The sequence below is a fragment of the Convolutriloba macropyga genome, chromosome 10 (genome assembly GCF_964194025.1).
Source record: "Convolutriloba macropyga chromosome 10, txConMacr16.3, whole genome shotgun sequence".
NCBI classification, from domain to species: Eukaryota; Metazoa; Xenacoelomorpha; order Acoela; family Convolutidae; genus Convolutriloba; species Convolutriloba macropyga.
Window position 1 is genome coordinate 21729460 of NC_134477.1, and position 26073 is coordinate 21755532.

At 35.1% G+C, this 26073-nt stretch overlaps 1 protein-coding gene across 1 annotated transcript; it reads left to right on the plus strand.

Moving 5' to 3' along the window:
- The first annotated feature begins 4145 nt into the window (after nt 1–4145).
- On the plus strand, nt 4146–25893 carry LOC142347958 (chymotrypsinogen B-like). The gene is made up of 4 exons (XM_075399124.1): nt 4146–4393; nt 4579–4627; nt 18583–18685; nt 25686–25893. Exons 1-4 carry the CDS (start codon nt 4169–4171, stop codon nt 25891–25893), a joined length of 585 nt encoding a protein of 194 aa, XP_075255239.1. The 5' UTR covers nt 4146–4168.
- The last annotated feature ends 180 nt before the right edge of the window (nt 25894–26073 follow it).

Here is a 26073-nt window from a genome sequence, read left to right on the forward strand (position 1 = left end):
GATTCAATAATTTAAGTTATTGTTCGTAATTTTTTGAGATTTTCTGCGTCTTTGTGTAAATTGTTCGTTTTTTTGAGATTTTCTGTGTATTTAATTTTTTCCTATGGTTTAGTTTTAGCAAAGACAGGTCCCATTAGTTTCATATTGACTTTTTAGTAAATTTATCAAGAATTGTTTTGTTAAAAAGCTAAAGATTTTTTTAGACTTTTGAAGTTATTTGGTTTAAGAATAGTTGATTGATCTTTGACTTTAACCTCATTTGTTTTCTCTATGTCAATTTTTTACCTAATCTCATTATGTAAAAACATACATCTGCTGTATATTTAGCAAAAACTAAATTTGTGGAGTTAAGGTTTTATCTGATTGCATTTCGACGTTGTTACTAGGTGCTTTTTAAATTATATATTTGGTTTCTGCCGTGAAAATTTTGTTTTTGCATATTTTGCTGTTTGCTGTATTCTCTCGTAGTCTTTTTATCGGTAGATCTCGTGAGCGCTGTAATGAGAAATGGCATTATGTAGTTCAATTTGTAGTTAGGTTTTGTAGCATTTTTTTTAAATTCAAACATCTATTGTTGTTATCTCTTCGTTTGGTTGGCAATTAAGTCAAAAATGTAGATGAGCTCGGGTCGGAACATCATGTGCGAACGCACATTAACGAGCCGCCTTGTTAGTATTAGAGCTATCAGTTTTGTTAATCAGCAAAGAGCTCGAAGTAAATTAATAAAAGTAAAATAAAGGAATAACAGATTTTTAATAACAGATTAGCACAAATTTTGGTTCTCTGAAACAATATGTGTATCTTGCAAAATCAAAGTTCAAATCAAAGAGCCAACAGTTAACGCTTCCCTCATACATACATCTGCATTCAATTCTCCTAGCCCTCTCAACTTTTTTGGCAAAATAACTCTTTTTGAGTCACTATCGTTGTTTAGTAGATCCTATGTTTATTAGTAGTTAGATCGTCCAGCTCATAGTGTGAGGTAAAAGAGCAAGAAAAGGTATGTAACAAACTCTATCTTCCATTAATTGAAAAATTTATCACAAAGTTCACGACAACTGGTTGAGCGTAAGAGATCCAGAAATGACCACACATATAACTCAAACAATTCTTCCTGTATCTATGCTCGCGATTAATGGGCCATTTTATGAAATCTTCACAAGACGACGCATCGTTTGCAAACGTTGCCAAAGTTTTCAAAATTTCTTTTGAAATGGTTTTTGCTCGGCTCGAGCCCTAACTCATCAAAAATCTCCAAAAGAGTGTAAATAGTTCGCTGTTTTGTTACAGAAATTGATGGAAGCTTAAGATAATGAGATTATCAACTTGCTTACGTGGATAGACTTATTACGTGGAAGGATTTATTACGTGGAAAGACTTATCAGGAGAATTAACGTTTCGTTTTGCTGAGCATGCTCTTCCATATGGGCCGGTATAAAGTCGAAATAGTTATTTAATCACGGAATTAATAGCACTAATTTGCCTTCATATTGACACATATGGAAGAGAGTGCCCAGAAAAACGAAACGTTAACTCTCTTGATAAATTTTTCAAGGTTATGGTCCCACAGCCAAACCCCATCTGATGAGATTAAATCCATAATTTGTTCTCTGATCAGACGAGCCACACCGAAATGGACTCCGATCAGATCTTCGTGTGGGCAAATTTTTCTATCGGTATTCGTGCGAGTCAAATTTTTTGTGCACTTTAATGCAACCAACGCTCCCTCTGATCAGATCAATCCTCGATTCATTTTGTAACTACTTAAAATTTGTACAAATATGCAATTCCAACCTATAGAATTCAGCTAAAATTAGGTTGAGATAATATTTCTTGTTACGATTAGGTGCACCTAAATTGGTGTATTTGTTGAGATCAAACACTCCGTCAAGTGAGAGTAACAAAATACTTGAAAAATTTGATCATTTCAAGCGTACAATTTTTGAAAATATATTGGGTTCTGTAATCAACATTAATTCATGGGACCAAGCATGCCTGCCAATAAGCAAAACAGGAGCTGGAGTTCGACGTTCTCTGAACCAATTCAAAGCTCCTTGTGTTGCTTCCTTATATCAGTCAGCAAACATAGTAGAACAAATTACTGGAGTGAAGCCAACTCACGAAAGTTGTTTCACAGATTTTGTGGAGGAGTTTAGCACTTTGAGCTTTCCACATTTGACGCAACAGAATATTCAAGAACAGTTTGACAATACGGCTCTAAGCGACCTTCTTGATGGTCAAACCTCCACTAGGGAAAAACTAGACCTTCATTCAGGAAATTGGCTGACGCCAGCATTTATCCCTGCTCATAGCTTACAACCTCAACCTAAAGAGTTCCGAGCTGCTCCGAAATACCGTTAAGGAATTCCACTCTATGGTTTGGAAAGAGGATGTCTATATTGTAAGTCAGCTAATTTGGACATATTTCGAGATCATGCAATTTCATGTCAAAGGCGGGGTGATATTATCTCTCCTCAAGACAGAGTACAAGACACGATAATGGCAGATTGTTCGTCGGTCAATCTTTCCCCTGTATGTGAGGTAAATTAATTCAAGACCCGGCGACGTGTTTTTGCCCAGTTTTTTAGCAGGAAAACCAGCAGCTTTAGAAACCATTATTATATACTCACTGCAAGCCAGGATAATCTCAGATGCGGCGAGGACATGTGATTTTGTTCAACCCTAGCGGAAGACAGAAAAATTGGGCATTTTTTATCAGAAGTGCAATGATATGGATATCCACTTCTTACCATTGGCGTCAGGAACTTTCGGTGGACTGTCCGAAACACGTGGTGGAAAACGTTGAAAAGTATCGCTCTTTCATCTAATAATAGAGGGCCTATCAGCTGTATCAATCGCCTCAATCGAACGGTATCAATAAGATTGCAAGTTTTTTGCAATTATGCGCCACAGAAATGATGGGGACTGTCGCATCCAATTACGCCGCTATGCCCAATAAGAGGGTCAAGAAAGTCCGGTTCACGAACTCACTAACCTCAAGTGATATCGGACTCACTTTATGTGAGGGGAGCCCTTCCTTATTCAAATGTCACCCAATGAGTAGGAATTCAGTTAGTTTTACTAGTTTTTTACTCATCTATTAGCAGGGAGCTGCAAAATATCCAAATGGAAGAATTCAGTTTGACCTCCACGCGTTTAATGCAGAACAATGAAAATTGGTGTTGCGGAAGTAAAGTTGTGTTTAGCAATTGTTATCCTTGAAGGATTGATTCATTTTTTATGGAAGTTGATCAAACCCAAGACTAAATTTGTTTAAACTGCGCAATCAGTAAACATTTCAACATTAAAAAATTGTTTATAATTATAAACAAAAAGACATTTTGAACATCCTGTATTTCTGTTTTTGAGTCACCATAAATTGTGGTGTCTGATTTGGGTCGCAATATAATCATCCCTGTGCGACCCTAGTCGGTCTGATCGCAGGTGGCTGGGGGCCAGGGACACTAACCCGGGTTGATAAGAGTCTTGGCAAGTAAATTTCAAGATATATACGAAGTTGTAAGATTGTTGAATGTGTTTCGCAAAATTAATTTGCTAACCAACTTATCATGAGGACTTGTCGTGATATGTCATGCAAATAACAGGATCTTGCTAAGGCATCTCATGTTTTGTCACGAGAGTCAAGGTCTTGCATGTCTTGGTTAGATTAAGTCTCGTTGTACTTGGTTCGAGCCAGGAAAAGAATCACCAGAGCAATCTTAGTTTTTACTCTATTCTTCATTCAAGAATTGCTAACGATACTTCACTTCCTATTTTTGCCATGGTGCAATATAATTGGCGCGACCAGCTAAGAATTGGATCAAAACAAAAGAAAATAGTTCAAAATTTGACTTTCTTGTGATTTCAATGGGTCCTAAATAAGGCAGACTCAAATTAGGCTCACTTAAGCTCAAGTCGTGTCAATTTTCTTACCACACACATATGAATCAAGTCTAAACATTTCGGTCTAACCTATCATTTATGTCAAATTAAAAAAGTACAAGAAGAAGATAAAATATCCTCTGAAGACGCCAACAGTGTTTGAATACTCAATTGTCTGAGGTTTTATTTGATTGTAGTTTGTTGGCAAAATAAATACAATCCCAAACAACAAAATAAACTCACATATTGAAGCAAATGGTTGAAGCAAAGTATTCAGTGTATAGAAATGCTTGCCATGAACAAACTACTTTCTCTTATTTTTATTCTATCTATTATTCTGAATAATGGCTTCAGTCTAAGTTATCAGGAGAATTATGTCAAGATTGGTGCTAGTTTTGCCAACTTGGCGAAAACGTTAATTATCAATGGACATGATGCTATTGGTTCTAGAATGTTCTTCGTGAGGATTCCATTAAACGGCGGGAAGCAATCGTGCGGAGGAGCTCTAATTGGGATCAGTTTATTTTTTCTTAACTGAAAGTAATTAACTAGGAGAAGAAACAAACAATGTTAAGAAGTTAAAATTTACCAGCACTGAAAGCTACAGAATTTATGCGCTCCAAAGGGATCGAATTTTTGTAAAAAAAATAAATACTATTTTTTTCTCTGTGGAATTGTGAAACTGGTTTCAATGCAGCACTGGATTGGGTCATCACAGCTGCTCATTGTGTTTACAATGTTCCAGGTATACATCACCATCTCTAACAGAATTAGTGTACGTACCTTTTATATTGCTCTAAATAAAACGTACTGGGCAGTTCGATCACGGTGGTAGCTGTTAAAAATATTATTTGACAGTTCATAGGTTAAATGCACTGTCTTGAAGATAAAATGTAGCGCTTTTTCGATTCTTAGGGCAAGTATCAGTGACAAGCACGCTCTTTTGAGTCATAAGCCCTCTATTGTTCACAAAGAATGCTGATTCGTTTCATAGAACTCAAAAAAACTGCCCACATAGTCTCACTTATAGTACCACATAGTTCCGATGTATCGAATCGTAAATCCGCTCATTGGAATAATGAAATGCCTTTTTTGTAACCATAAAAATTTTTACTTTTCTTACTTCAATTTTATAGAGTAAAAAGGAGGCTTGATACTGTGCGTTGGCACATATTGATCCAATTCCGCTTGTCCTCAGGTTTGACTTAATTGTCTATCAATGAGGAAGAGAAAGAAAACTTTCAAAAAATCACACAAATTGATTAAAAATAATTGGCTTATGAATACAAAACTTGCTTCCAAATCAACTCAAACATGCCAATTTTAAGACAAGGAGACAAGATGATGAAAAAATCAAATAACAACAAACATTTACATAGATGAAACAAATACATACACGAACATACATATACCATACATAAATATAATCAAATATAAATAAATATATATCTACAAAATAACAAATTCAAAAAAGATTCAAATAAAGCCTAAAATAAACAAACCAGCTTGTTCTTCACCAGAAAAAACAGGGGACAAGTCCTTGCTGAATTCTAGCAACATATTAGACAAGACAGAGCAAAAACGACAAAGTCAAGAAAAATAGGTTTATTTTTCCTTGAAAACAAACATTTCAAATAATGCTAACCTTAAATATCATTTGAAGTCTTTAAACAGGCTTCTGTTCATTCATACCGCGAAATGAATGCTTTGAAACCTGTCATCATCCAGAAAATCTTGTACGTCTACAAAAATAAACAACATGTTGAGACAAAAAAACATTAAATCTTGCAAGAACATGGCGTCGAAGCCTTTAGAATCATGATCTAATTCGTGAAATATATATATATATATATATATATATATATATATATATATATATATATAAATATATTCAACTGAGCCTCATACTAACACTAATAAGGAAATACGTATCCTCTGAATAATGAGACCAGCTAACCAGCTAATAAGTATTAAAAAAGAACAAAAACGTAAAAGTTATAAAATATTTTTGTTTTTCTTATCAAAAATGGTTAATTCAAAGACAAAAAACATAAGTTTTTAGCGGAAGTCAATAAAAAGGTTCTTTTATTTCTCCAGAAGAAGCATTCCTAAATGAAAAAAATATTGAGATCTGTCATTATTAACATTATTCAGAGTATGTCATCCGTCTTCAAAAAGAACGATGAATAGACAAAAATCAGATGTTATGAAAAAGTAATGTAGTTTTTAGAAAAATGATTCGACAGTTTATACGTTAAATGCACTGTCTTGAAGATAACATATAGCGCTTTTTCGATTCTTAGGGCTAGTATGATTGATAATCACGCTCTTCTGAGTCATAAGCCCTCGTTTTTCACAAAAAATGCTCATTCGTTTCATAGACCTAAAAAAGTGCCCTTAGTCTCATTTATAGCACCACATAGTTCCGAGGCATCGAAACGTAAATCCACTAATTGGAAAATTGAAATGCCTTTTTTTGTAACCATAAAAATTTACTTTTCCTACTTCAATTCTATAAAGTAAAAAGGAGGCTTGATACTGTGCGTTGGCGCATATTGATCCAATTCCGCTTGTCCTCAGGTTTGACTTAATTGTCTATCAATGAGAAAGAGAAAGAAAATTTTCAAAAAATCTCACAAATTGATTAAAAATAATTGGCGTATGAATGAAAATCATGCCTCCAAATGACCCAAAAATTGCCATTTTTAAGACTAGGAGACAAGATAATGAAAAAATCAAAAAACAAAAAACATATACATGGATAAAACAAATACATAAACGAACATACATATACCATACATAAACATAATCAAATAAAAATAGGTTTATATCTGCAAAACAAAACATTCAAAATAGAGTCAAATAAAACCTTAAGTAATCAAACCAACATGTTTTTCACCAGAAAAAAATAGTGGACCAGTCCGTGCCAAATTTTGGCAACATATTAGACGAAACAGAGCAAAAATGACAAAATTAACAAAAAAAGATTTCAGTTTCTTTGAAAATAAGTATTTCCAAACATTGGAAAACTTAGATATCAATTGAAATCTTTAAGAAGGCTTCTGTTCATTCATTCCGCAAAAGTAATGCTTTGAAACCTCTCATCATCCAGAAAATCTCAAAATAACAAATTCAAAAAAGATTCAAATGAAGCCTAAAATAAATAAACCAGCTTGTTATTCACCAGAAAAAAAACAGGGGACCAGTCTTTGCTGAATTCTAGCAACATATTAGACGAGACAGAGCAAAAACGACAGAGTCAAGAAAAATAGGTTTCATTTTCCTTGAAAACAAACATTTCAAATAATGCTAACCTTGAATATCATTTGAAGTCTTTACACAGGCTTCTGTTCATTCATTCCGCAAAAGTATTGCTTTGAAACCTCTCATCATCCGGAAAATCTCATAGGTGTTGAAGAAAAGCGCATGTTGAGACTGAAAAAAGCCCCAAAAATTGCAAGAAAACGGCGTCGAAGCCTTTAAAACCTTAATCTAATCCGTAAAGAAGAACTTAATATCAACTACGCTTTAACTCAAAGCCAATAATGACATATATAACCTCACCTCTGAATAATGAGACCAGATAACAAGGATTACAATAAGACCAAAAAGGGAAAAGTGAAGAGGTACATTTATTTCTTTACCGAAAATATTTAAATTCAAAGACAAAAAAAACATTAAATTGCAGCAGAAATCAATAAGTAGGTTCCTTTATTTCTGAAAAGGAAAACTTTTAATATGAAGGAAAGATTAAGATCTGTCATTATTAAAATTTTTCAGGTTGTGTCGTACGTCTACAAAACGGTTGATAAATACACAAAAATCAAAAAATAAAAAATTATTTCACGTACAACAGGCAGCGAAGCCGTTGAAACATTAAGGAATACACTAAAGACGTTAAATATGTTCAATTGTACCTTTCCTCAACAACAATATGTTGGTATGTGACCAGCAGACAAAAAAGTGCAGCTAAAAGCAAATTTAATGAAAACAACTGAATACTTTTAAGGAGCAATTGATTCCAAAGCCGCCAAAATAATTAGCTTTCATCTGAATTCTGTAAATAGGTGCGTTTTTGCATCCATGGGAAACCACTAAGAACTACAATTATGAGTAAGAGAAAAATATGCGAAAATGGTTTTAAAAGAACGTCGACAGATTACGATCTTTCTTTTTTGCGGGATTTAAGAAACAACGATTAGACCAAAACTCACTTTTCTTTTGCCGTTCGCCTATTAGGAAAAAGCTATTGCTTCGAATAACATGGTTACAGATATTTTGACAAAAAATATTTATATCAAAAATAAACTATGCATTTTGCAGAATAATCGAATTAAATTAGCCAAAAATTGGCAAAATTTTAATTCAGGAGCACTCTCAAAGGATTCACAGGGTAAAACAAGCGTCCTTGGTTACCCATTTCGGAAACTAAAGTTCTCTCTAGTTCTAAGGAATGTTTTTATTTGTCGCTGTAAATGTTTTGTGGCATTCCACGTCGAGCGTTAAATAGTTTAACAGCCTCAAAGCAATCGTTTTTTCTCAATGTTTGCACTTTTTCCATATGAACGCCCTTTCTGCTGAAGCATATGAAAAAACAACATGAGTCTTCTGCAATGTTCCTCTGCTGTCCTTTGGGTTGAAGGGTCCACAGTAGTCCAAACCAATCTGAATTATAGCAAAAGAGGGGATCACGCGTTTTGTGGGGAGATTTCCCATTTGTGGCTGTAGAATCCGGTTGTCCTGTCGGATGCAACGTTTGCACTTGTAGATCATCTCCTCCACAATTGGAAGTCCTCCGAGAATCTAAATAGATTGACGAAGTTCGAACAATGTCGATTGTGGTCCTCCATAAAGATTTTCTTGAATTGAATGCGCTTCTCTGATTATAATTTCGTAGATCGGTGATTTTTTGGGAATCAGAAAGAATCTTTTTGTCAATGTTTTACGGGGAATTTGCTTAACCTTGCTACCCTTATGTATTCTATCTTCAACCTTACCGATCATGCTTACCTCATTTTTACAAATTTATACCTTACTAAACCGTTCTTTTTCCGTCTGATCGGTCCCTGCTACTTCAAGGCGTTCTCTACTTTCCGCATTACAGTTGTCGTCTCCTCCAATATCCAATGATAGAAGCGATTGACCTACAATAATGTAATACTTGTCCAGGAAGTTGCGTTGAATCAGACTACAAGGCAATTAAACCTTGATAAAGATCCATAGAGCTGAGCAGATGAGGTAAATGAAAATTGCTTCCTGATCCTGGTGAAGCTTTTGTGATCTTCTGCTGGTGTTCTTTACTTGATGGGTTCTTAGTAGATCCCTTGACGTTTCCTATTATGTCCGATTGCTTTGGTTGTGTTTTTCTGGTAGACAGTATCTGTCTGTTCTGTTTGACCATTTGGATGAATTTTCTGACGTAAGAAAAAATTAAATCCAGTCTTCCAAATGACGATGTCGTTTGAATCAGTTGAAAAATTTAATTGTTCTCGTGAGTTATCCACATTGTTAACTTGTCCTCTGTTTCAGCTTGCTCATCTTACTTTTGTTTGCTAATTGCAGGCTGCTGTTCCTCGGTTGATCTAATTTTTGGCCATTGATCCCCCGTTTCCTGTAACCATTGAGGTCCATACTATCAGAGACTATGTCTTGTAAGATTTGTGGCTAATATCACTAGTGACGCGCAGTCAACTGGGCACTCCCCTGTTGGCACAAAGTTCTAAATGCTGGCTGGAATGATATTTTGAATTTTTGCAACACGTTTGGCAACAAAAGTTTTCCACCTTTTCGGAAACTCTTGCAGCCAGGCAAGTGTTACAGTCGAATCTGTCGAAGCATACAGTTTTCGTTTTCGAAGGCGCTGGCCCGTCAGAGCCGACATCACTGCTTCCACCAAGTTAACTCCGAGAAGCGCTGCGCAGAGCTCTAATCGGGGTACACACAAGCTATTTTTTGGGCCAACTCTGGTCTTTGCTGTCAGCATCTTTGTTTGAGCGAAGTAGTTGAAAGTTTATCGTAAACATCAGATGCGGAATAGGCTGTTGTTGATGAATTGCAAAACAAGTGACATTCCTTGTCAGATGATGCTGGTGAAGCTGATACAACTTTTCTGGCTAATGTAATACCTTCAAAGTCTTTGAGTTGAAGTCTAAGCAGGCTGTACAGCTGGTGAAGACTTTTTGTCAAGGCGTTGCCCCAACCTAGACAAAACATCCAAAGCAACTGTACAAGCGATTTAAATTGTATTGTTGTAAGAAAAAGCCAACCCAATGGGTCAAAAATACTGGTGACTTCTGACAATATTAATTGATGGCTCTTTTTTGTCAAATTTTGCCACAAAGCTAGCGTGATCCAGAATTTGGCTGCAATTAACCCATTCAAGTCTTTATGCTGTAGCCCTTGTTTCTAATTGTCATGTCATCGGCCGTTTCCCAATAATTTGTGGGCAGTGGTTCCACAAGTTCGGGTTGATCAAACGTCCATTTCCGAAGGTCAAAACCGGCCGCCGAAAGAATTGATATGCGTCATTGTGTCCTGCAGTTGCGAAGTACGTTCCATGTCGGCTGCTCCTGTCAACAAGTCATCAACGTACAAATCCGACAAAGTTAATAGCTGCATTTTTTGCCATCAACTTCTTCTGCTAAAACTGGTGGTGGTCGGCATGAATGGAAAACTGACGATGCTATTTCATAAGTAACACGTTTCATTCTATAAGTTTTGACATCTTGTGTACTGAGTTCTTTTCAGGGTATCCGATGGTAGTTCTTGTCTTCGGCTTTCAACTCCACTTCTCTGCAAATCTTTGCAATGTCTGCTGATGGAATGTTCTCCAAAGGATGAAATCGAAAGCGTATGAGGATGTTGAACAGGTCCTTTTAGCTTATGTCCCACGCTCAGGCAATCGTTTAACGATAATGCGCTAATGCGCTCGTAGCCTTTGCTGAACCGTCAAAGACAGCTCGCAACTTTGTGGTTGTACCTAAGTCTTTGAATACGCAATGGTGACTAAGATAACTGCTCTTTTGCACTGTAAATAGCATATTCTCTTGCTGCTTTCTCTTCCTTGTTTCAAAGACTAATAAACTCGTTAGTGAATTTGCTGTATCTCCTATAAAGTTCTGAAGGTTTTTGAAGTCTGCTGAGAAGATTTTCAAGTCTTTGTCGTGCTTGCTGTTGTTAAACTCCCAAGGCGCCAAGTTCATCTTTGAAAGGCAGTTTCACGATGAATCGTCCTTCAGGGCTACGTCTTGTTGTTGACGGGAAGTTTTCATCACATATTTTCTCCTCAGGAGTCCAATGTTTAGTGGCTGGGACTTTTTCATTTCTCCAGAAACGCTGAAAGTTGTCTTCAATTGAGGAAAAGAAAAAACTTTGCAAATTGGAGCTCTGCAAATTTTTGCTTCCAATAACTAACCAACCAAATACTGATGGTCGATAGTTAACAGAGACATACGGTTTTTCACAACCAATAAATCCTAATAGTGTCTAGCTCCGATGATAAGATCAAATTGAGATGATTTGTTGAAGTCAGGATTTGCTTGTTGTCTTTAACTGTCTCTCAGATGTATGTGTTGACATGTCGAGAAGTTAAATCGTTTGTCATCTTTGTTAAAACCTTTGCCTCAACGACATATAAGCAATTAGTCGTCACCACATATCCTTCAAGAGCAAAAACGCAGAAGTTGTTTCTCTTCCGCTTTAGCTGACGTCTTCTTACTTCAACTTCTACTATGAGATTGTTAAGTTATGCTGATTCCAGAAAATTTCGCAGATGTACAATTTCTCCCCCAACATTTACTTGTTCAATCGTTGTCTGAGGAAAGAATTCCCGCGTCTTGTCTTCATGGGTGAGAGCTGGTGTTATGTTCCGATCTTCTGTCAGTTGCTCGATGTTGCTGCTTGAGGTGTCTACGGATAATTTTTTCTGATACTTAATACTAGCTTTGCGGCTGTTTCCAGCCGACGTGTTCGTTTGGGCTTTGCGTTGATGTGATTTCTCTTAATGTAACAATGTGTGATGCTTGCGTCCAAAGTGTCGGCATGAGTAACAATGGCAGTTTTCTGATCGGTGTCCTAGTCGAAGACAGTTGAAACAGAGTCCTTTAGTTTTGACCAGCAGGGCTTGACACATAAAATTTTGAACTTTCCACGTTTAAAAAAATGGTGTTTTTCTTCACAAAAATCAAACTGTTGATTCATGATATTCTTATGCGTGTGAAGCCGCCTTTGCGCATCACTTTGATGCTGATTTGAGCTTATTGTCGTTAATTGGTAAACTGCTGGTTGATGCTTCTGATTGCAGTGCTTGAATGCGTTCCTCTTAGAAAACATTTAATTCGTTTTATGTCTGCGGTTCCCTAATTTTAGAGGAAAGCTCCCAAAGGTTTTGATTTCAGAGGGTAGTTTTTCCGCAATCAGATAGACAAAGAAAAGGTCCTGGTGCTCCATCGGTTTTCCCATGTTCAGAAGAGAAAGTCGATATTCTTCAATCGTTTCGACAGGTCTTTGCCCTTCTCAGGTATTTTCTGTAGACAATGCCCGATGCTTCACAATTACATGAATATGAGTTCTCTGTAACAATCTTGTGTCGTCGTATCAGTTCTGCAAAATCTTCATGGCCACACTAAATTGTCGTCTGTGACAGTTATGATGTCAACATCTTCGAGGCTTCTCTTTTAACGGCTGAAAACCTGCAACCTTAAGCTGTCTGTCATCTGATCATTGTCAATTACTGTTTCTGCTGAAACGATCGCAGAAGGAGATCCAGTCCATGTAGCTTCCAGAAACAAAGGATGAGCTTGGGGAGTTTCATAATCTGCAAATTTCTCGAAGTTGCGATGCTTCCAGTAGACAGCGGGGTATCCAGTAATTCGTTTCGTGCCGTGTTCCTCTGAAAAAAACGATGAACAAAGTCGATTCTCTGGCAGATCTTTTTATCACACTCTTTTGTCTCAAGAATGTTGTCATCCAAATTTTCGGCAGCTTCGAAGAAAGACTGAGTCTTCTGGTTCTGCTTGGATAGGAACGGTTGCTTCTTCCTCATAAGTTCCACTATCCGCTGCAGTCTATTACGGTCTATTAAGGTTGTTTTCAAAGAGAAAAGTTGAAGTTTTGTTCATGATAAGCCTGTTTACTGCAATAAGCTTATTCATGATTAGATTTGTTCATGTCAAGCCCATTTACTGCAAGACAGCGTTTATTGAATCTGATTTAATTTCACAAGAAATAAATTTCAAAAATTTGACAGATGGCGCAGTGGTGTAAGTTGTTGACATGCAGGAGGTATGAGGTTCGAAGCCGTGTACATCAGCTTCATTGTAGAGTTTGGTTGCAACTGAAACAATTCATAGTTGCATCCACTTACCATCATCTGTTTAAAGACTTTCACAAAATACCATTTTTTTCCAATTTTCATGCCCCAAGTAGTACTAGAACAGAGATGATCAGAAACAAAAACTGTTTACCACAGGATTGAGAGGTTGTTTTGCTGATGACCAAGAGAAACCGTTCATAAACCCAATGCCATTTATAATTGCTGAATCTCACAAATATTGGAAAGAGTGTTTGAAAAATATAATGTTGATGAGAATTGCACTCATTACATTCTGATAACTGATTACTCCCCAATATAAAGTCAACTAATATCTTAGTATGGAAGTGAAAAATTTGCAGAAAGGAGAGTTCAAAAGATTTCATTTGAGACCAAATGAGTTAAAAAATATTCTTTAGGGAATAATCATCTAAAAAGACAGAGTTGAAAATAACAAGTCTGCAATTTTACTGAATGAATTATTTTTTATCATAGAAATTCAGTTGTCTCTGGACTTTTTCGCTCAATCGTTATCATAGATCTAAAACGATTTTTGCTTGATTTTATATAGAAAGCACCTTTGATCCACTTTACACTCATTTTTTTCAGACAGGTTGTTTAAAAATATGTTTTGTTCCCTCCTCCTTGGAATCCTTTGTAATTTTATTAAAATATGCAATTATATACCGCAGAACGGAACGAAGATCAAAAAATGTAATTTAAGGTAAAGTTAAGGTTTATGTTAGCTCACCCTTACCTTAAAAAGAGTTTGCAATTAATCTGTGAAGTTAAATTTACCTTGACTTTATTTTTTTTAAACAAGTGAATTGAAAATATAACCCAGGGGTTAAATATTACAAGTTTAAAATAATATAAACGAAATTAAGACAATGTTAAAAATCAAAATTTGTGGTTCCGTTTTTTAAAGGTAAAAATAACTTTTAAGCCACCAACGTTCATCTCCAACGGTACAAGTTTGAATTGTTGGAGCAGATGCTGTTTTAACATTCGTTTAAGCTTTGAGCGTGATCTGATAGTCCGGTTTTCAAGCGGAAGTTTATTCCACGTATATGATCGACTGCTCGACCTTAAGAGAATTAGCTGTTCAGTTCTGTTGTTTTTTCTTACTAAGACATTACCACTTAGAAAAAAACTCTCAGTACCGTCTGATTTCAATAATGAAATATCTTTCCTAAGTTTTGAAACACTCATCTGGCTTATTAAAAGTTCTGCAGGCAAAACGTCAGATTTTATATGAGATCTGTAGATCTCTCAATTTTTTTTCTCATATAGCAAACTTGAATTCCCCAATTGAATTGTCGATTAATTCGCTGCATTGCAGAGAAACTCAAGTTCAGAAAAAATAGAGCTCTGAATGTTAAATGAGAAAGCACCAGGGGTTTGAACAGCATCAATCGTGCTTTCAAAGGTAACTGATAACATAAAAAGGTATATGGATCTAATCGCTGTGGCCATATTTAATAGGACTTTGTTCAGTTGTACATGCATATTAAATTTAGAATCAATTATTATACCCAAGTATCTGCAGTGACTTTGTGGTTTAATTTCTTGTCCCCGAAAAACTTCTGGATCAAAATTTTCATTATCCTTCGAGACGCAAAGAAGTTCAGTTTTACCGGTATTCATGGTTAATTTGTTTTGCTTTAGATAATTATCTGTTTTCTCCAGTATTTCAGAAACACATTTTTCCAGTTCGCTGACATTGTTTCTGCTAAAAAGGAAACTTGTGTCATCAGCAAATTGAATTATGTCGACGTTTCCTTGTACCTTTTCTCGAAAATCATTAATGTAGAGAAGAAAAACTAGTGTCCCTAAAACCGTTTCCTGTGGAACACCATGATTTGTTTCCAACCATTCTGAGTAAACATCAATTATCTTAACACACTGCTGCCTGTTTTTTAAGAAATGAAGCAAATAATTCAACTGCACTTTCTGAAAATAATAAAAAGTGAAAATCAGTGATTTTTAGTGTGAAAATCATATGTAACAGCACTTCGCTCATTTCAATTCACTGATGTACTCGTGTTTAAAACAGAGTTGCTTCTCAGAGGGTTTCTGTTTATGCAGCGCCATTGCTAGCGAATCAGCTAGGTGTTGATGATTCGGATAACTTAAGAGCGTCTCAGAAACAACCGTCGTGGCTCAGTGGTTTTCTGGGACTCCACAAAATGGTTTTTGAACGCCTCTCTCAAATATCAATGTGATTTCAGGATTCCACGGGAGATCCGGGGTCCATTAGCAGCTTTGCAAATGGTGAAAAGAACTTTAAAATTAGAGAATAATAAACGCAGTCATTGAATGCTATTTAAAAAACCATTCGCTTTCTTAAACAGACACTTTCTTGTCCTTAGCGTCCATTTTCAGCTCGATCAGTCTCCTCTGCAGCCAGGTAATAAAAAATGTGGATTCAAAAAATTGCAAGAATCTTGCAAGCCGGATTTAAAATCTTGCAAAAATCGTGCAAGTTGGATTCAAAACTTTAAAAAATCTTGCAAGAATCTTGCAAAAAGTATGTATTCTCTTGCAAGATAGCATGCAAGATTCTTGCAAGTTTTTTGAATTTTTTAATCACAGGGATAAGATTCTATTTATTTTTTATTTCTGTATGAACAACAAATTAACAAAGAGGCCGGGTAATGTGCGATCACACATAAAGTTCCAACCCCGCTTATCCACAATTTTGGGTACAATTGTCTACCAAATGAGGAACAGATAGAGAAACCCAAAAACCATTATTGGGAATCTTAAAAAACCAAAAAAAAACCGAAAAAACACCCAAGTATTTTAAAAAAAAGTAGTGTTTGAACAAAAAGATAAAAAGATAGCCTCCGAAGCAAAGAACTCAGTGGAGTAAAAATTGATGCACTAGGTTGATGAGATATGCCAATATCAAGAAAACGAGTGAAGACGAACAGCAAAATCAAACAACATCAAACTTTAATTACATAAAAAACTTTATGTCCGTTTTAAAAAACAAAGCTTAATAACAAAGTCAACATACCGTCAGATAAAACTGAAACTAAACAAAATAAGTTAAAAATCAACAGAAAAGATTGAGGATCAGTCCATAAAAACGTTTTGTAACAATTAGAGAAAAAGATCAAAAACAGTAAAGTTCAAAAAATTGCTTATTTTTTTTTAAACAATTAACTTGAAAGTAATGAAAACCACTTGAAATCAATTGAAGTATGCAAAAAGATTACGATTACAAATGCTTCTACAGAAGGGCATGAATTTATTTAATTTTTCCTTATTTAATTTTTAAGGCGGCTAAAAAGAACATCAAAAAGACCGCAAACAAAAATTCAATCAAAACTTGCCAGAAAACGCTGTCGAAGCCCTAAAGCCATAATTTGGCCCTCAAAATATGTTTAATTGCGCCTTCTTCAGATGCCTATAATGTAGTATGTGGTCTTTCATTAACAAGACTATGTAAAAACTAGTTACAAAATTAATTCAGTTAAAAGTATTAAGTAGTTAAAAGTATCAAATTTTATTTACTTTTCTTGTGAAAAACCAGTGTCGAAGCCAGTAAGTTCATAATGAATTCTTCCAAAATATTAGACACCAATAATTTTGACACTTCCTTCCTTGACACCACTTATGTCAAATTTGACCTGAAATTAACGAGACTAGGTAACAAAAAGCAATAAAAAGAACAAAATTGCGAAGTTTAATTTTTTTTGGAAAACAATTGTTTTCAAAGTCATGAAAGCCATGTCCTGTCTAATAATATCAGAATATCGGCTGACATATTTTTGTATAAAAAACCAATCAAACCTGTCAGTATACAAGAAATTTCCTACGACTAAAAAGAAAAAGTAAGAACAACAATTAAAAACAAAATTAAAAATTCAATTAAACTCTTCAAGAAAGAAGTGTCGAAGCCGTTAAAACGATAATCTATATCTTTCAGGATTTTAATATGTTCAACTGTTTCTTATTTTAAATGCCTATAAAGTTATATCACAACTGGCAGTATTGTGATATTGTGACAAAACTAGAAAACGTGAAAAACTTGCAAATATCCAAAAAGGAAAAAGTCTGAAATCTGGTAGTATTAAAGCCAGAAAACAATCCATATACTCTTGCCAGGAAACAAGCCATATACTTAAGGCTTACAACCCCAATAGCGATTTAATTTTAAATCAGTAGAGAGGAGAAGCATTCTTTCTTTAGTGACACTAAGCTACAAATTGACCAAACAATGAAAAAAATAGAGGAAAATTTAATTAAGCCATTATTTATTTAAAAATCAAATACTTTTAATAATTAAAACAACCATAAGGTTTCAAGTAAAAAACTAAATGCATCAACTTGGAGCTGCTGAGGAAGCCAATAGGATCCATCACTCCTGAGCTTTGATTTGATATGTTCTGTTCTTTAATTAATATTAAAAAATTACTTTGTTTAAAAAAAGACGGACTGATTACAATCCGAAACCTTTTTGGGATTTAACAGTCCAAGATTGGTCCTAACCTAGCTTGTGTCGAATAACTAACCTGCTAATGCTTTTTGTCCATTAGGAACACTTAATTTTATGAATTTTTTAGATATAGATAACTTGTTAGTTAAAAGTTAGCAAAAAACGGCAAAGTTCTAATTCCAGAGCACTCTCAACAGAAGTTGAAGTAGGATTAGCCCCCTTTGAGTCCACAAAGATTGTATTAGTGTTGTTTGGGGGTGTACGTCCGGCAAATTTAATCAAATTGGATTAAAGAAGCTTATTACGTGCTGTTTTTGATGAAAAAAGCTGAATTTTGAAATATTTAGCCCAAATTTTCAACAAAAAAATTGAATCAGTGTCATCAACAATGCGTTTTTGTCTTTGAAAACAAAATCAACAACACTATTCTTAATTTTTTTTTGCAAAATTGACGAAAATTTAGGCAGAAATTCCGGAAAATGTGAATAAAAACAACGGAATTCACTCTACTTTTCTCAGAAGTTTAAACCTCGATAGCTCCCTGTGAAAAACGAAAATTAAAAAAATCTTTTTAATTACATATTCTACGCTGGACGAGTTTTCTAACGATACCAGTCTCAACTCTCTACGATTAATATATCGATCGATGAAAATTGTCTGAACAAAATAAACCCATTTGAGTATATAGTTCCTCCCCCCTCAAGAGGGGTCGGAACAACAAGCAATACTGTTGTGTTTTCCAAAATAAGGCAAATTTAAAACATGAGATTGAATAAAAATAACCTGCCCCAAAATGTGTAAAAGATTATACACAAATTACAGGATAACTTTGTTGAACATAATATTAAAATGACACCAGTTTAATTGCAACGGTTCCATACAAGTTCCATCAAGTTTATTCAACGCTTATCCAACGAGTTTAAGAATCTGTTTTGTATTTCAGCTTACCAGCTGTCTGTGGAGAGTGGTGACTTCAGAAACAGTTCCAGTGAGAAAGAATCCATCCCTGTGAAGAAATGTTTTATTCATCACAATTACCAACACGAGTAAGTTAGGTGTTCTTACCATTAATATTTTGTTCATGACTGTGAAAACTGACAGATTGGATTGTAGAAAAAGATCATTTTTAAACGTCTTGAAGCATTAGGATGAGACCATTTTTGCTCCTTTTTCTGTAAAAGTACCAGTCAGAAACTATCTTTCCTCATTTTTATTCTGAAAATCGCTACAAAAACTGTAGAGATGTTCTTTAGGATTATAATTTTAGTTCACCAAGATTCTTAATAAGGGTCTGCAAAGATTGTGGTAACCATTAAGAAAAGGCTTTAATCATCAATAACAATGGAGACTTTCGGTAGTGTTCAGTTCCACACAGACAGTATCAGCCATTACGAGAAGCAAAAAGACGGCAATAAGTTTAGCCAGGGTCAGAATTTAGCTCATTTTTTAAACTTGTTGATTTTGTCATCCATCTGAGTCAGTAGTGGCCGGGCAAAAGCTTTAAACTGGTAGGTTGCACAAGGATCAATTTCATTGTCATGAGATTGCAATTTTCAGCATTTATTCCAACAAGAAGGCTCGATAATGTGCGTTCGCACATGAAGTTCCGAACCCGCTCATCCACATTTTTGGCATAAATGTCTACCAAATGAGGAACAGTATTTTTCAAAAAGGAAAGTGTATGAACAAAAAGATCGCATGCAAGGCAAAAAACTCAGAGGAGTAAAAAATGTCGCATTAGACTGATGAGATCAGCCATCTTTATAAAGCAATTCAAGGCGAACAACAAAATCAAACAACAATAACAACAAAGATTAATTGCATCCAAAAATTTATGTCCATTTAAAAAAAAATTATTAACAAGTCAAAATAGCGTCATTTAAAACTAAAACTAAGCAAAAGAACTACTAGTACTTCACTAGAAAAAAATGGGACCACTCCATAATAAGGCTCGGTAACAATTAGACAAAAAGAACAAAATGCCATAAAAAATTGGCTTTTATTTTTTAAAAACAGTTGATTTCCAAGTAATGAAAGCCATTAGATAGCAATTGAAAACATCCAAGATGTTTAAGATCACATACGGTTCTTTAGGAGGGCAATAAGATCTGTTATCATTAATTTTTTCATGCGGTTACAAACGAAACGGAACAACAAATAGAGAACAACAAAATTTCAGTTAAAATTTTCGAGAAAACGCTGTCGGATGCGTAAAGTCAGATTTTACCACACAAAAATGTTCAATTCAGCATTAGAACGCCAATAGTGGGACATGAGACCTCTCAATACTGAGAACAGGAAACAAGTAGACAAAAAGACAAAAACACCAAAAGTAACTAATACATTTGTGTTTTTCGAAAACTAATAATTTTAAAGTCATGAATGCCATTAGCTACAGAAAGAATTATTTAGATAGGTTCGTTTTTTCGTCCAAAAGAAGCGCCTAAGACCTATAATTTGTATTCAGAATTTTTACTCTAGGAATATACTTTGCGTCTGCAAATAGAACGTCAAATGTAGAAAAAATCAAAAATTAATTTATTTTTTTTGTGAGAAATCCGTGTCGAAGCCAGTAAATTCTTAACGAATTCATAAAAACAATAGATTTTGTACAATTGCACGTTTCTTTGAGGACAACAATGTCATATGGGACTTGTAAAGAAAGAGACTAGGTAACAAGTTGACAAAAAAAGAAAAAAAATGCGAAGATAAAGTCTTGAAAGCCATCAGCTATCTACTCAAATGAGAATATTGGCTCAAATATTTATACATAAAAACCAATGAGACTTGTCATTATTCAGGAATTTTCATACGAAAAAATTGCAAATCAAATTCATGTATCTCTTGTGCCATCTGATGTTCGATGTACATGGATTGGAAAACCACAACGTGATACACGTTATTGCTTCTCAAGTTTAAAGAAATAATTAAACGAAATCAGTTTCTGCGTAAGTCAGTAGCATTGAGGGACTGCGAGAATTGTGATTCTGTATATGTGTCACCAGACTTAACTAAAGCTGAGAGAGTGCAGCAGTAGAATTTGCGATTGCAGAAACGTCAACTTGAAAGTCAAAATCCTGCGAACATAAACAAAATTCGTCGTGGTCGTGTACAACAACAGAATTGACTACAGACAAAATGCTCCTCTCAAATTTCGATCCTTCTTCTTAGAGTTCAGAGCATTCTATCGATTGAGAGAAGACTAAACTTTTGCCAGCGCTTAAACATAGTTTCACCCACTGTTGTCTGTCTGACAGAAACATGGCTTGATGATTCGGTCAGTGATAATGGAGTTTTTGCAGGTCACCCTTATATAGTCGTTTTGCGATCAGATCGAACGGCCGGTCATCATGGTGGACTCCTAGTAGCAATGAGTGACGCTTTCTTTGGTTCTATTAGCTTAATTTATTATTCAAAGTGTGAGCAATTTTGTGTTCTGGTCTTAAGTAACCAGATTTTTACTGTATGCATTATACTTGCATATTTACCTCCTCGAGGATTGCTGTTTTATGTCAAACCTGGTGTCACAGAAGCCAAATTACGAAGTATTTATGCTGATGTGGAGGCAAGCCTAAGCTGTGATCAACGCAAAGCTGTACAGTGGATTCTACTTGGTGATTTTTACTATCCCAAAGTACGTTGGGAGTCGATCTCGTCGCCTCATTCTGATGAGCAGCAATTGTTAGAATTTTTATGCAATGATATATTGCTTACACAAATTATTGATTTGCCTACTCATAAGCTTGGAAGTATTTGGGATCTAATCTTTTGCTCCCATCCAGACAATTGGGACTACAATATTGTAGAGCGATTGTGCTCAGATCATTATCCCATTCTTTTATTAAATGTTGACCTAGATTACCAATATGCAAGTGGGCACGCTTATACGATCAGCTCTTTTAACGAGGCTGACTTTTTTTCGCATCTAACACTCTCACGATCTTTCGCTCAGGAATGTCACAACTTGAATCCTGATTTTCTATCAATGTTCTATCGTAAAGTATTTTTGTGCTCTCAATCAAAGTCTTAACAGAAAACGGAGAAAGCGCTTCGAAACTCCATTCTATTATTCGTCGCAGACAATGCATTGTTTAAATTAACTAAATACAGCTCAAAAACATCAGAAAATTACAGTTGATTGCCTCGAAAAGGAGTTACTGATTCTTATTGACATGGACAAGCAGGTCTTGTTGAACAGTGTACAGAAGTTTAATACAAATGAAGCGTTTGCTATGTTGAAAAGTTTAAATGGTAGAAGTTTCTTCCCTAAACAAATGTTATACAAAAACGAGGTGTTATTTGAAGGCTCAGGGAAAGCAAATCTGTTCAACAAATTTTTTCAATCAGTTTTTCAACCGAACACAGAAATACGATTAACTGACTTTGTGTGCGGCAATGTGATCAAGTTATCTGATGTTCAGTTCAGCCTTGACGAAATTCAAAAATATCTTTCAAGGGTCCCTAGTAACTCGACTCCTGCTTTTGATGGTATACCGCTGACCATGGGAGGGACGCGTGTTGGGACCGCTTTTCTTTTTAATTTTCCTTGATGATATGATTGACGTACCCGAAGTATCAAAAGTTTTCTGCTACGCTGACGACAAGAAATTGCTCTGCCATGGTGACCTCTGCTTGAATAGTGCTCAAAATGATCTATGCTCGTTGCGTTTATGGGCTTATTGTAACTATTTGTCTTTTAGTTCAGCTAAAAGCGGTTATTTACATATTAGTAGAAGTGCAATGGATAATATACTTATTCAAGGCATGTGTTTTGTTGGTTCTACTATATGGATACCCTGCTTGGTTTCCTGAAATTTCTGATCTACGGAAATTAGATCAGCTCAACATCCATGGCCTGCGTTGGTGCTTTGGTTACAATGACTACTCCTCTCTGCTAAAATTATCCAACTCTCTGCCAATGTGCTATCAACTCATCGAGCGTGACATACGTGTTTTTACGGCAATCTTAAACAACGAGAATTGCATATCTTTCCACAAATTTTTCAAGTTGGACTCAAAGGTCTTAAACCTACGGACTCTTGATCGTGAACGTCTGGCACTCACACGAGCTAAGAAAAGATGTACAGAAAACTCGTTTTTCTTCAGAGTTGAACGCATTATAAATGACGCCGCGGACGCCGCTTAATGTCAGCATTAGTTTTTTCAGGGACACTTGCAAATCCAAAACCGCAACTCAAAATCTACTAAAGGCAATGAGCATTGACAAATATGATTTTGACTTATCTTGCACGTGGTACCTTAGGTGTAGATGTAGTTTCTGTATAGCATGATTTTCTGTTCAATTAATTTTTTTTCTAGCTGTTACATAAATTATATCATTTTTTATCTTTGTTATATCATTTGTATCTTCAACCATGTTTATACCCTCAGAAGGTAATTGAAATCTTATACTACTACTACTACTACAGTTAAAAGACAAATGTGAAAAACTCAGTTAAATTCTTAGAGAAAGGGATGTCGAAGCCGTTAAAACCATAATCTATGCCTTTCAAGACTTTTAAAAGTTCAATTGTGTCTTATATTGAACGTCAATGATGTATTATGTGAACTGTCAAAAAGTTGATAATGTGACAAAACCAGAAAAAAACGTGAAAATTGGGCCAATGACTAAGAATAAAAGAACATTGTGAAATCTAGTAGTTTCAACGCCAGAAAGTCATAATCTAACGCCTAAAACCACAAAAAAGATTAATTGTTAATTCAGTAGAAATATGAGGAAGAAGAAACTTTCTTTCTTTGCTGACACTACGCTACAAGTTGACGAAACGAAAGGAAAATTAGTGGCAATGTTCAATAAACATTTATTTATTTAAAAATCAAACATTTTCAAAGTAGAAACGACCATAAACTTTCGAGGAAAAACAAAGTAGATACATTAATTTGGAACGTCTTAGGAGGACAATTGGGCCTATCAACAGAGAGCTTTAATTTGAATTGTTCTGTTCTTTAATTAACATAAAAAAGGTCAATTTTTTTTAAAAAAAGACAGACTGATTACAATCTGATTTTTTTTGGATTTTAACAGACCATGATTAGACAAAAGCAGTCTTGCTTTTGCTGCATGTCCATTAAGAACAGTCAATTGTATCGATTATTTTAGATCTAGATAATTTACTAGTTAAAATATCAAAAATAAATGCTGTTTTTTTGATATCCATAGAGTAAAGTTAGCAAAAAACGGCAAAATTTTAATTCCCAACTACTCTGAGGAAGGTGAATGTAGGATTACTTCACTTTTTACTTTCAAAAAATTTATTTTAATTGTTTTTGTGCATGTAATGTCGGCAAATTTAATCAAAGTGGACTAAAGAAGCTTATATAGGGCAGTTTTTGATGAAAAAGGGTGAATTTTGAAATGTTTAGTCAAAATGTTAGCCAAGGAAGTAAATCAAAAATGTCAACAGGACTCTTTTGTCTCTAAAAATAAAAGCAACAGTGATATTTTTTGGAAGTGTTCGTTACTTTTTCAGTTATCGTATATTTTTTCATTTATCGTGAATAAAATATCTGGAAAAAATGTCAAAGTTTTAGTCAAAAATTCCGAAAAATTTGAATAAAACTACCTCAGATCGGTCGAATATTCACAAAAATTTTATTCACGATAACTGGTTCTGGAAAACGAAAAAAAAATCTTTTCAATTCCATTTTGTACGGTGGACGGGTTTTTTTAATGATACCACTCACAACTCTCTACAATGAATATATCGATCGGTAAAAATTGTCTCAACAAAAAAAACCCAGTTGTGTATATAGTTGCTCCCTCCCCACTAAAATGGGGGTCGCAAAAATGAGAGCTGTTCCTCATTTTTCATCTTATTTTATTCAAAAATTGGCGTGTTGAGAAGCTCACAATCATACTTGTTTTGAAAATTTCCATGAATAATTTCATTCCTTTTATCAGAAGTATGGTTACTGGACACCTGTATATTAACAGCAACACTTTTTAGTCAATGTTAGTTTATTGAAGCAGAAGCTGGTTTCATCATGCCGCAAATCATAAAAATCGTGTTTCTTGGCATTTAAAAAAACGTCTAGCATTTTTAAAAAAAATCGCCCAATAAAAATGACGTTTAAAACACGACATTGACTACAACTTGCCCATCGGTACCCAATGACTCCTCCAATGACCAAACATTTCCGAGTGAATGATCAGATTTTAGCTACAGAAACTTTAGGCAGACTTCGGCCAGGGAATTTTTTCCAAGTATTCAAGCAAGTTTCAGATGATAAAATCGACTGCCTGATCCGATAAAAACGATAAGAAAGTAATTCGGGGGAAGTTTGGCAAATCACCTCTGTCACAGCGTTATTCTCAATGTAATTGGTATGATGGCTTGAATAAATTTTCTCTAGCAAAGATGGTAATCAGGAATTAGCCGTTAGCAAAAATCATGAAGTTGGTCAAAAGCACAGTGTGTTTTTCAATAACTGCGAGATTCTAACCTTGGCATTAGCGAAACTAGGCGCAGCACGCAGCACGTGGCGGTTCGTTGAATTCGAAGAAGAACCCTTTCTTAAAAGAAGATAAAGAACGGCAATGCTTTGAATCGTTCAACGGAAATGCATCCATACTTGCCATATGGAGGCACTGTCATATATCCAACTAGAGGGGGCAACTCAAAAGTATTCGCTCAAAATTATTGGAAATTTCCCAAAGTTTGAAGAAATAGCAAAACTTTTTTTCAGCACGATACATATTTTTTCAGTGTTGACCAATGTGATAGGGGCATTTGTTCAACCATAAGTTCTGTTTTACTCACACAAATGGTGGGGAGTAGAATTAATTTTTTATGACTTGATGGAGGTGATTCAGAAACTGAAAATGAAACAATTTCAGTGAAATGCCGTTCACTGACTGTGAAGTGAAACCATCAAGTGATTTAATATTAAATCTCATTGTTTCGAAAACTCGCCAAAGTCATTGCGATGATCTCATCCGCATTCTCTTTTCAGATCAGCCATGCTGCATTCTCTTCTACAAAGTTATTGAAATTTGATCAAGTGAGGAGACAATGTTTGTTTTAGGAGGGGTAGATACGCTTTACAGCCAGAGAATGACATTGCACTTTTATGGCTTCTAACCCCAGTATCGACTGATAGCAGATTCATAATCCCATTGTGCAAACGAAGACTGCCAATTTGTGTTATTTTGGGCGTTTGTGGACTGGGATCAATGAAACCTAATCAAAATATCAGGCCATTTTCCTTAACTTTATTAACAATTTTATCCTAATATAAAATGTGTACGGGGAAAGCAATAGCAAAATGTTTTTGCAGAAAAATCTCCTGGCCTGGGATTTTAATAAATTCTGTCTTTCCCAAGTATTTGATTTGAGAATTAATCAGTGAACTCTCCTATCAAATACTTGGGAATGGCGTAAAACTGCTCAATTAAAGTCCCGGACCAGGAGAG